Source organism: Haplochromis burtoni, unplaced genomic scaffold, assembly GCF_018398535.1.
Source record: "Haplochromis burtoni strain Fernald_Lab_line unplaced genomic scaffold, NCSU_Asbu1 Contig_416, whole genome shotgun sequence".
NCBI lineage: Eukaryota > Metazoa > Chordata > Actinopteri > Cichliformes > Cichlidae > Haplochromis > Haplochromis burtoni.
The window spans coordinates 278,783-291,357 of NW_024582777.1; the positions used below are offsets into that span (position 1 = coordinate 278,783).

At 38.6% G+C, this 12,575-nt stretch overlaps 1 protein-coding gene across 1 annotated transcript in view; it reads left to right on the top strand.

Moving 5' to 3' along the window:
• The window catches only part of LOC102297894 (nesprin-1), a 66,499-nt gene that overhangs the window by 12,675 nt on the left and 41,249 nt on the right, over nucleotides 1–12,575 (top strand). Inside the window, exons 3-12 of the mRNA XM_042213085.1 lie at nucleotides 2,121–2,182; nucleotides 5,863–5,958; nucleotides 6,051–6,128; nucleotides 6,310–6,402; nucleotides 6,554–6,756; nucleotides 7,922–8,121; nucleotides 9,667–9,767; nucleotides 10,660–10,749; nucleotides 11,734–11,847; nucleotides 12,424–12,561. Coding sequence (XP_042069019.1) covers nucleotides 2,121–2,182; nucleotides 5,863–5,958; nucleotides 6,051–6,128; nucleotides 6,310–6,402; nucleotides 6,554–6,756; nucleotides 7,922–8,121; nucleotides 9,667–9,767; nucleotides 10,660–10,749; nucleotides 11,734–11,847; nucleotides 12,424–12,561 — 1,175 coding nt within the window. The remainder of the gene's footprint in view (nucleotides 1–2,120; nucleotides 2,183–5,862; nucleotides 5,959–6,050; nucleotides 6,129–6,309; nucleotides 6,403–6,553; nucleotides 6,757–7,921; nucleotides 8,122–9,666; nucleotides 9,768–10,659; nucleotides 10,750–11,733; nucleotides 11,848–12,423; nucleotides 12,562–12,575) is intronic.

Sequence of the window (12,575 nt, forward strand, 5' to 3'; positions counted from 1 at the left end):
AATACTACTCAGTATTCTTAGATCACAGTATATGTGAGATTCTTGATTATGTTTTTAGGAATCCCCAAAAGTTTTTGCAACACTTTTTGTGATGAGTCATTTTCCGAGGTTCGTGGCTTGTTCAGGCAACACACAAACCAAATACTTGTGTTTATAATACTGCCAAAAGTGTTCCCATAGCAATCTGGGTGTACCCTAAAGAAATAAACAGCTTTTAGGATGCAGCAGTCTTATAGTTGCAAATGCTTGTTAATTTCGCAATAGGTGCACTTCTAGAATCTAGTGTTTAGATGAATTGCACACTGCTAATGTTTTTCATTCTGCTGAATAAAGCAGATTGTTTAAACCCCAAGGTTGGCTCAGATAGAACTGTTTAGGCTGCTATGCCCCCCTTTACGGTTATGTTGTTTCATGGGGGACCTTCAGTTGTGGTCAGATGTTTTCATACACTCATGATGGGCATGAATGTCATAAGTTTGATGCTTTGATTAATTTGATTTCTTTGAACTGCTGCTTTTCCATGGTTGAATGATTGTGCAGCATACATCTTTAATGACTGTAATGACAGCTTTAAATTTATTTTGTGTGTTTTTTGTTGAATCCACACAGGTTCACAGGAGTCTGTATACATACAGAGTCTGGAGTATACAAACAGCTCAAGTAATATTTGGTTAAATGTCTCCTAGCAAGCTACACCTTAACCAGATCCTCTTGCTAGCCATAAACAGGCTTCTGGCATAATTCAGGCTAGATATCTGTCCACTCTTCTTGGTAGAATTGGCAGGGTTAAATTAAATTGGTTGGTTTTCTGATATTGAACAGGTTTTCAAGCATAGTGCAGAAATGTTCAAGGTTGGGACCATTTCAAAAGTGTAATGTTAACCTGCTTTATCCATTCTAAAACCAGTTCTGATGTGTTTTTGCAATCAATGTCCTGCTGTCACTGCCCAGTTGTCTTCAAGTTTCAACTGTTTCGCTATTGATATGAGGTGAAACAAAAGACTTTGGATGTAGGCCTGTCATCATGCAATTGATTGTGTGCAATGTACCAAAACCAGTAGTGGCTGGTTCTGGTTTGTTCCGTTGGGCGGCTCTAAATTTCAGTCAAACTTGACGGTGTTGATTTTAAAACAAAGAGTTAAGCTCTTTGTAGTTGTTTAGAAATGGCACCATCATACTTCTGGAATAGTGGAAAGCCCCAACCTCAACTGTATTGAAAATTTATGCACTATGCTTAAAAGCCTGTTCCACATCAGGAACTCAACCATTTTAAATAACATGCCAGTTCTGCTAAGAATCAGTTATGTCAGAATCTTGTTGATGGTAGCCAAACATTTGCAGTCTAGGTGTAAATGTAACCAATTATTAGTGTGGTTATCTGAATATTTGTGACCCTGCATGGACCCTGTGGGGAAAATCCAAAACAAATTCAAGCTTGTGCACGCAATTCATGGTTTATAAAAGTCAATAAAGATGTATGACGTACAGTCATTCCACCATGGAAAAAGAACAATTCAAACAAAATCATTAAAAGCTCAAAGTTACCATGACATTCATGTCCATGATGAGGTGATGAAAACTTTTGACCACAACATGAACTATGTATGATGCGTTTGTGTAACACTGAATTACTTGTTACAAACTGGAGAAAAAGAGATACAGTTTGTTAATTAGTGAGACTTAGAGTGCTCTAAAGGATTATAGCTGAGAAGATACCATGTCCTTCAGTTCCAGTTGGATGCTAAGCATAGGCTTCTCATTGCACCTACTTATTTTCTATGCAGATTTGACTAATCTCCTTCAAGACAACAACTAACTGTCTGTCTATAAACCTGTGGTCATGGCTTGAAGAAACCTATAGTAAACAACACAATATAGATCCTGGAGTTTTCAAAAAACTTTCTTTTGAAAAGCCTTAAACTTTCTTTCTACCTGACCCTTGCTCTCTTAACCAAAGAGACCTATAATATTAGCAGTCCAAGGAACTGTGCCAACTCTCATTTTCTCTCAGTGTAAACAGTTCGTGTGGAGCATTATGGCTCCCTTTCCCAAGATTTGATGCTTTTGTGATTTGTTGTTTAAATGTCTAAGTTAATGCAGTGATTCTTCCTTTCCTACAGTGGAACAAGAACAGATTCAGAAGAGGACCTTCACCAACTGGGTCAATGCTCAGCTGGCAAAGGTGAGGCCTAAATGTGGGAACAGTATGTGTGAAGGATGAACTTACTTTCTACTGTGTGCTGGATACAAGCACACAATAGAAAGAAACCATGCATTAAACTGCTGCAGCGTGTTGAAGAATTTGTCTACTGTAACATGCAAACATAAAATGCTTTCCCAAAACTTTATACACAGTGAGTCCATTGGTCACTCTCACATAATTGGCTTTGTCAGACTAAAAGAAGAAGCAGAAAACATGAAAAGTCCTGAATATTGTTCTCACTAATGATTTTTAAAGATTATGATTCCTTTATATTAGTATTTGTGTTTTACGTAGTACCATGCAGCTAGTTTTAGTCATGTGCATTTCCTTTGAAAAGACATATTTTTCCATACTGCATGGATAATATATGAAGCGCACGTTCCTGACAGCAAAGTGACCTTGTCAGTACTGCACGCTTCCACTGTCATGGAAAGAAAAGCACAAGTAGCAGTAAAATGGCTCGCTTTCAGTAAACTTTCAACTTATTCATGACAAAGATCCACCATGGACAAAAGTTGTCTAAGTGTTGCTAAAATCAAATCATTATACTTCCACTGTAAGCATCTTCTGAAACTTTTCAAGGAGGCGAGATGTTATAGGAAAGCTGTCAAACACATGCATTGTGTAAAGGTTCTGTCCCCTGACATGACTCAGCAGAGACAGACTCTTTCTGCTTCATAGTGAAGGTCAGCTGTAAATATCACAGTGGAGGACAGTAGAGTGGTGGCTGCATACACAAATATAGCATTAAGGAGCAAGGTTCACAGCACACAGACAGACAGCAACAGACGGCCCACCAAACACACCCACCTAATCCACCCAACCAAAGGTCCGGCATGGTGGGAACTTTGCCAGTAAGCTAAATGGTGGAAATAGTTGTTAATCCTTTTGGGGCTGGTCACATTATACCTCACATTACAACCATGCACATGTGTATCACGTGTGAATAATATTTGGTGCAGAAACTTTTGTGTCCTCCTAGAAATTCAAAAGTGACCTTTTATGCCGGGATCGGAGTATATAATAGAAAGTCAGTTATTAGCAAGTCAATTATGACTTGATCTACATGACACAGGGCATTGGTTTGGGAATTATGTATGACATTCAATCAATCATCTGGTTTACTGTAGCTAGGAAAATACTGCAGCCTCTCAGGTAGTCAGTAATCCATGAAATCCTGGATGTTTTTATTGACATTGTTGTAAGTAAACACAGTTGTACAGTTTATTGTGTGCTGTTATATCACATTCATACTGAACACTGTCACACAATTTAGAACATAACATTATCTCACTTGCCTAAACGTGTTGCCAGTGTTCTCACAGAATGTGGATCTGCACATCTGGAACGTACTGACAGCGCTTGACTTATTTTTAATGTTAACGCCTTTAACACATAATACCCCATAATGACAAAGTCAAAACATTTGCTTAAAATTATTGCAATTAAAAAACAAACAAACAAACAAACAAAACAAGCAACTATAGCATGTACATAAGTATTCATAGCTTTGCCGTGACGCTCTAAATTGACCTTAGATGCATCCTGCTTCCACTGATTATCTGTCAGATGTTTCTACAACTTGATTGGAGTCCACGTGTGGTAAATGCAGTTGATGAAGTCAGTGGACATGATTTAGAATGCATGACAGTGCATGTCAAAATACAAACCAAGCCCTGAAGTTCAAGGAATTCTCTATAGTTCTCCCAGACAGGATTGTATTGAGCCACAGATCTGGGGAAGGGTACAGAAAAATTTCGGCAGCACTGAAGGTTCCAGTGAGCACAGTGGGCTCCAAGTTTGGAACCACCAAACCATGAGAAACTAAATTCTGTGGTCTAATGAAATAAAGAATGAGCTAACTGGCCTGAATGCCAAACGTCATGTCTGGAGGAAACCAGTCAGCGCTCATCACCTGACCAATACCATTCCTACAGTCAAACATGGTGGTGGACCCATCATACTGTTGGGATGTTGTTTGGAGCTGGAACTAGAAACCCAGTCAGGGTTGAGGGATAAATGAAGAAATGTGCAGAGACATCCTAGCTCATAACCTGCTCCAGAGAGCTCTGGACCTCAGACTGTGGCAAAAGTTCTTCCAACAGGACAGCGACCCTAAGCACATAAGCCAAGATGTCAAAGGAGTGGCTTTGGGAATCTCTGTGAATGACCTTGAGTGCCCCATCAAGAATCCAGATCTAACCCCTTCTTTGGTTTTTATTTGTAATACCTTTGCAAGAATTTAAAACAAACTCTCTTTGTCACTATGAAGTATTCTGTACAATTTCAAGGTGAAAAATGAATTTCTTACAGTTTGGAATAAGACTGGAACATGAAAAAATGTGGAATCCTGTGAATACTTGCCAGATCCACTGTACAGTGTTTGCTATTGTTGCGAGATCGATCAACTTTAGACCAGACAACAAACGACGGAGGCTCCGGAAAAGTGCAATCAAACGATGAGTTTTATTATCACAGGAGAACAACCAACCGTCAGCATACGGATTGTTTTGCTCTGACAAGAATACATTGGGTTCTGGTTTTATAGGATAAAATATCACACCTACGTCAATACAGTTCAAAAATACATGGTGACAGACGGGCAACAGTTCAACCCGTGCAGACAAGGGTACATCACGTACACTTCATACACCAACATATAACTTCTCCTTTCTACATTACTTGCCTTTTAAGGTAATAACTTCAGGTCTTAGCATCTCTGAGAGCTAAGAATGGACCCTCGTCATTAATCACTAAGTAGAGTACTTTGCAGCCAGTCTCAAACTGAAGCAGAAGACGCTTAGGCCTTCGCTCAGACCTGCTACTAGATTAATATGTGTATTGTAAGCGTGCATGCAATTAACCTGCTATGTTCTCATCTCCCCTCAGCATGTATCATCTGGACACTCTCACCAGTGAAGCTTAAAACCTTCTAAAATGGAACATCAACTCTTAACCAAGCACATTTATGCATTGTGTATAAAATGAACTCAACCTATAAAAATAGAAAGGTCAATGTGATGACAGACATATTCAATGCAATATAAACCCTGTAGGAAATATTACTGATAAATGATACTGTGAAACATGTTATTAATACATTCTTCATAAGGCAAATTATATGGTAGCAATAAAAGAATCTCTGAATCCCAACACTATTAATGCCATTCATTGTTTCTTTATTAAACCTGTTAAGTGTATCTGTAAGATTTTATCAATAATAATGCCCATGACTATGACTATGCAAATACAGTACACATCATTATCTAGAGAAACGTCCCCATGCTCAAAATGTCAGCTTCTAAGAAATCAACAAACAGCTGTCTTTTCTTTAAACTTTAACTAATTTGTTTGGCTTTAATGCCTCGAAAACTGCGTCATGCTATAAAGTTATATAGTCACGCAAAATTACAAAACTGGTCTCCACCAGTTACATGTGTTATCTGCACACGTCACTGCCCATTTTGTAAATTTTTGTCATCAACATTTTACATAATTTCTAAGAAGCATCATCCCTGAAATAATTTCCAAATTCCTGTGATTTCTGTGTTACCAACATATTTTCATACATAACGTTCTCTGAGTAAGAGGTGATTTGGAAGATACTTGGCTAGAAACTTGCTGTAAAATAACATAAACAAAATGTATATTTGTGACAGAGGAGGCCACCGTGCATGGTTGTAGATCTCTTCAATGATTTCCGTGATGGCTCCAAACTGCTGGACCTGCTGGAGGTGATGAGTGGCTTGCACATCGTAAGTCCAGTTTTACCTTAATGCTTAATGCTTTCCAACCAACAGCTAAGAACTTTTGTGATCTGAGTGATTCACCTTTTTGTGGTTTTCAGAGTCGGGAGAGAGGCAGGGGAATGTTTCAGCACAGGAGCAACATCGAGAAGGCTCTCTCCTTTCTTAAGAAGAAATCGGTAAACAATCTTTTAAAGGGGCTTAATATTACCACCAACTTTATTCGGAAAACTGTATTGTTGGTATTGAACAAAAATAAATTAAAGATTACACAAACACTTTTTTTCCCATCAGACTTTCATGTTTAGATTTTGATTCTAATATCTTTGAAAAACTCTAAACTGTTTTCCTTTTCCCCAGATAAAGCTAGTTAACATACACATTCCTGATATTATTGATGGAAAACCATCCATCATCCTGGGCCTTATATGGACTATCATTCTTCAGTATCATGTAAGATTGTTTTTCTTCCCCTTTTCTGTTGTTGTCCATTTTGTTGTGCATTGCTTATTACTTTGGTTTTGATGAGGTTTTTATTTCCTCATGCTAAATGCCAAATGTAAATCTATCGTGTAAAACTCAAACTGGCATTTGGTTATTTTAGATCGAAGAGCTGGCGAGCTCCCTCACCTTTGACTCCCGTCAGTCCTCTATGGAGTCTTTGGCCAGTCTTGACACGCGCTCCACCTTCTCAAGCCACTCGGCTAGCAGCAGTCCAGTTCCTCCCAGAGGCTCACCACTACATCATCGTTTTAGAGTCTCTGCCAAGAAAGCACTGTTGCTGTGGGTCCGGGAGCAGTGCCACAAGTAAGCACTTGATCAAGGGAATGGTAATATTTGGCAAACAGGCGTCTTAATGTATTTAGCAGCGTTTTTAGAATAGAATACCCCTTTATTGTCACCGTACATGTGTAGTGAAATTATGGGTTACACTGATGTAATTCAATTCGAATAAGTACATACAACGCTAAATCACAACAACAGTTGCCTCAAGGCGCTTTATATTGTGAGGTAGACCCTACAATAATAGACAGAGAGAAAAACCCAACAATCATATGACCCCCTATGAGCAAGCACTTTGGTGACAGTGGGAAGGAAAAACTCCCTTTTAACAGGAAGAAACCTCCAGCAGAACCAGGCTCAGGGAGGGGCGGGGCCATCTGCCACGACCGGTTGGGGTGAGAGAAGGAAGACAGGACAAAGACATGCTGTGGAATTGAGCCAGAGATTAATAAGAAGTATGATTCAGTGCAGAAAGGTCTACTAACACAATAGAGTCACATATATTGGTAGATCATAGCCCCTTGTCATCTGTGAGCCAAGTGTATGATGTGTGAGTGACGTATCCTGATTTGGGAATTATTACTCATTTCCAGGTCTGGGCTGAAGACCAAATCTAGATCAGGACTTTACTATGTGAAGAGTGGGACATTGATTCGTTGTTACATATCCAGTCTCTGTATTTATTTCTAAATGCTCAAAATATTACAGAATCCTGGTGCTTTTTCCTTGAAAGAGCAATGGCTATGTAACAGCATAAAGACTGCATGAAAAAACTGAACACATTTACTGTTTATGTATATTTTATACATTAAAGTCTTCCTTGACCCAGTACTGTGGGTTCCATACGCAAAGACTCAGACAGAAGGAGTCACATAGGACTGGATGAATAATAATATCAATGTAAATACATTTTCACACATTTTTATTGTAAATAGGTCGTAAATATGTATTTTTTTAAATGAAATAAATGTTTGTGAACACATTTCTTGTATAAAAATGTATTTTCTGATCTTTGGTTGCATTTTATCTTTTAATCTTACTGTTTCTTGTTTGACAAAGATTTAATCTTTTGTTACTTTGCTGAACTTGAACTGCTGAACTTGAACTCGTGCCAGTCTGTACTTTATGACATGGAAGTATTATGAAGTGCATTTATTACAATAGTAATAAAATAATTTCTTTCCTTCAGAGCTGGCTGCTCAGTAAACGTAAAAGACTTCAAGGTTAGCTGGAGGAGTGGAGTGGTTTTCCTGGCTATCCTGTATGCTCTGCGGCCTGACCTGGTGGACCTATCCAAGGCCAGAACGAGAAGCAACAAACAGAACCTGGAGGAAGCCTTCCGTATTGCAGAGAAAGAACTGAGGATCCCCCGACTGCTGGAGCCTGATGGTGAGGGGAAGAACTCGATTAGTTCAAAATGCACTTTATGACAACAGATACGAAATGGCAACAAGAGTGCTACTTATAGAACACACTTATACAAGCACATTCTCCTATGCATTCAATGCTTTGTTGTGTGTCTTTAAGCACTTTCTATCACTCATTACTTTTCTTAAAAGTAATAAAAATACGTTACTCCTCAGAGAAAGTAATTCGTTATGCTACTTTTAACTATTTTTTTACTTTACTTTTGCCTTAGTCAGTAAATTGACCTGAAATCTGCACATAATTACCAGCAAAAGGCATATAAACCTATAGGCTACCAACACAAATCCTAATGAAGACACACAAACGTTCTTTCTTTTAGTCTTTAAATATAAACAGAAAACTGACAACACAAAGCAAAGATGAATCCCAGTCCGAGGGAGACATTCTGCTGTAGAAACAGAGCTGCAGCCTGACTGCTGATCACTGTCTTTGTCAGCTGTTGAAATCCGGGGTCTGGCCTGTTGGCTGGGGTCAGCATGTGCTCAGCTTTAACATTATTCTGGGTTTTTGACAATGAAGTTATTATTGTAAGGTCTTTACCTTTCAATATAAAATGCCTTGAAATGACTGTTGTTGTGATTTGGCACTATATAAATAAAATGCTGGCTACGTATGATAGTCTTGTTCTGGCAAATCAGTTTGTAACTGATGAACCTTTTAACACAGGCGGTGACACAATTATAGCTATAATGTGATTACTGAATTCAGCACAGTTATGCCCTACGTTACAACATTACTGAAAAATGTAATGTGATTACATTAAGCCATTGCATTGGGACGCATTACACCCGACAGTTGTAATAAGTTGCTAAACCAAAAAAGTTTAATTGCATTTTTACGTATATATTACTTTTTTTTAAAAAAATAAAACTTAGAAAATCACAATAATTATAAAAAACATGTATTGTTATAAGTTTGTTAAAAACAACAACCCAGAACTCCAAGTATGGGAAAATATCCAGTATTGATTGCTCAATGATGGTTTTATCATCAGTAGTGACACACACTTTGGCAATGTGTTGCACAGGATTTCTTAATCAGTTTTATAGGAAAGCTATGCTTTTTCCCTTTGGGTCACTCAGTGGCTTATTTCTCTGCTCCTTTTCGCCTGCAACAAACACTCTTTTCATGATCAGATTTATTAAATATTTTTCTCACATAGATATCTAGCAGCAAAGAATGTGTTGCTGTTTACACGTTTGCAACTGCATGCAGAGTGTAGCCATACCCAGCTTGCCTAAAGGCAAGATGATCTGACGGTCTGCTGACTCACTTGCTGCTTGTTTGCTTCAGCCTTACATAAAACCCTCATTTGTTTCATCTGCTCTGCCTGTTACTTTAATAGCAGACTTTCATGTTTCTAAGACAGAAGAGTTACACCTCCATTCCTCAGCTTCCAGTATTAAACTCCACCTGCTTCAAGAACACACTCAGATGTTAGTCTAAACATGTCAAAGTAGTGTTGCAATGTGGAGCTGATCATGGAGCACTCTGATGTTGATGCAGATGTGGACGTTCGGGACCCCGATGAGAAGTCCATCATGACTTATGTGGCTCAGTTCCTTCAGTACTCCAGGGACCTGCCAGTGCCAGAAGAAGAAATGCAGGTCTGTATGAGTTTATTATATTCGACACAGGGCATCAGGTTACGCTGCAGAAACATTTGCAGAAAAGTTGTTAGTGTAGTCCTTAAGTCTAAGAATCAGTTCAGGTAGAGTTTAGACTTCTCCTTTACTAATCTAGTCCTACTTTTGTGTGCCAAGTCAACATGTGGTAATGCTGATCTCAATCTAAACCAGTGGTGCAGAATACACTCTATATATATATATTTGAATTGCATTATAACTGCATTAGCTCAGCGCAAAACAAACCCAAACTACACCTATTTTTAAGTAAAGAATGCAAATAAGTAAAAGTTTACATGTAGTGTTTATTTCAACAAAATTGGGTATTTTTAATCCCAGATATCTAAACCTAGATCTAAGTCTAAATCAGGCGTGTGTGCTCTTTTTCTTTGGCAGCTGTTCAAAATAATCGGTGCAGATAAAGTTTTTCCTTATTTGTGGACATAATTACAGACATGTTCAAACAGTAATCTGGTCATCAGTGGCTGGTTCCCCTTGTTCAGCTTGTGTGTTTTCCATTCAAACAATTAATGTATTGTTCTGAATGGCACACTATCATGTGCTCATCTATGATACCACTCTGCCACCTTATGCCCTGCAAACGCTGCTACAGAATGTAACTCTTATATATCTGTTCATGTTTCATTCCATGCTTTATTGTAAATCAGCCAGAACACACGTGGTTAATGCAGTTATAACTGTTAAGAATAAATAAGACTTTCTGTTCTTCTTACACTGAAATCAAATATCGTGTGTGCATTCAGTTGAGGTCAGCTAAATGTATTTGATGTGTTTGAGAAGACCACTTCTCTCTTGTCTTTTCCCTTCTCTCCTCTTATTTCCTCTCCTTTCCCCTTTCCCTTTTCCTCCTTAGACACAATATTTGACCCCTTCTAAAAGTCCTTCTCCTATCAACCTGCCTATCTACTACACCCCTGCTATTTCTGCTTCACCTCTCCGCCAGGTACACCCAATCATCACAACCAATCATCACAGCACAATGTCAATCAGCTGCACAATCCCTTTGTAGTACCCGCAAGTAACGATGGATTTTATTGCTGATGTTTATATCTAGTAACGACACGTCAGGGGAGTTGTTTATTCTGAGGATGCTTAACACACTGCAGTTTAAAACGAAGCTGCTCCGAGCCAAAGTTACCTTCGAATCACATGGTGGTTAAAGGCAGGACTGATCATGCAACACTGAACGAGTTTGCCCTGTTCTCTGGGAAAGGATCCAAAGCCACAGCAAGGGTGTTTTTCTCTTGCCTCCCATGAGAAGAATAAAGCGCTCATGGGGTGGTGCAGCAGTACTGGAATCGCCTCATGATAGATCAGATAAAAATACCTGTCAGCTTTGGTTTCTGACAGGATATCACCACGTTAAAGTATAGCTGCTGTAGACATTTGACATCTTAAGATATTTTCTATTTTTAACTATTGTGTTTTGCTTTTTGATTCTGCTGTGGGAGTGGGAGATTGTAGGAATATGAGTGAGTTAATTTGTTGGAATTTCACAAAGAAAGCTGAAAATGCATTAACAATACTAAAATTTAAGAGTATATAAGTGAAACAAATCAAATTTAGCAGTACTACGCTATGTTCCTTAGACAGTACATACCACAGGATCTGCATGACAGGATGGTGATCTGCTTTTACAGGAGAAGAGGTGAACAGTAAAGGTGGCAGCCTCCTTCAAAGTGACATGTTGCTATATTCTTATGAATTTTCAAAGAACAACCAAGGAGCCAAAACAAACTTATGTATGTGCGCTGCTTAAAATCAACTTAGTTAGCGCTATCATTCAGCTTTCTGCAACGTGTCTGGTGATTGGTGTTGCTTTTTACTTTACATTACACTCACATTATGCGTGCTTACATCACGTAAAACTTAATTCTGGAATCATTTGATCATCTTCACCCACTCAATTTTTATTGTGTCTTTCCAGGTGACACCTGACCGTAAGGCACAGGAAATGACATGCTGGCTGGTTCAGGCCTATGATGAGCTGCTGGAGGGATGGGACTCCACAGAAGGAGAAAGCTACTCAGAAAGATATAATGTATGTTTCTAGCAAGAGCTCATCAGGATGTGTTGCATTTTTAAGTATCAGTGCACAAATTAGGTAAATGTCTGTGAGTACAGAGGCCCCGGTATTATTTTAACAGGCCTATGATGTAATTACAGGCACAATAAGCACTGTCTGTATAACACAGATCTTAGTTAAAACACAGGCTAGTGTTCACATTTTTCAACAATCATTTTCAAATTTTGTGTGATTGTAGATGCCAATAACAGCTCGAGCTGATTTTCTTTTGGTGAAAATCGGGTCAGGGTCCTGATCATTCCTAAGCATTTGACTTTAACCTTCATTGTTAGTGCCCAAGAGCATAGTTGAGATTCAACTTCACTTTCAAGAAACCATATTGATCTAATATATCAGATGGAAAGAGTTATACAACACACTTTTTATTTTTTCATTACAATGCCCTACACTGTCACAGTAGCACCGTAATAGGCTGACATCATCATATTGTAATAAAATTATGAAACGTCTAAATTTTGGCACAGCGTTTAACGTTATAAACTGACTTCACGTTATAAATTTGTCACTAAAAAAGTATTTTCCTTCCCTCAGGTATTTCAGACCTTTCTGGTGTCCTTTAATGAGCAACGACGGCCCATCATGCCTTTGTTGACGGCCATGAGACGAACCCCAAAACTGAGCGATGAGCAACGGACTCTTAGAGAGGCGTGGGATGCTCTCACAGAAAAGGTTAGTTTTTGTTA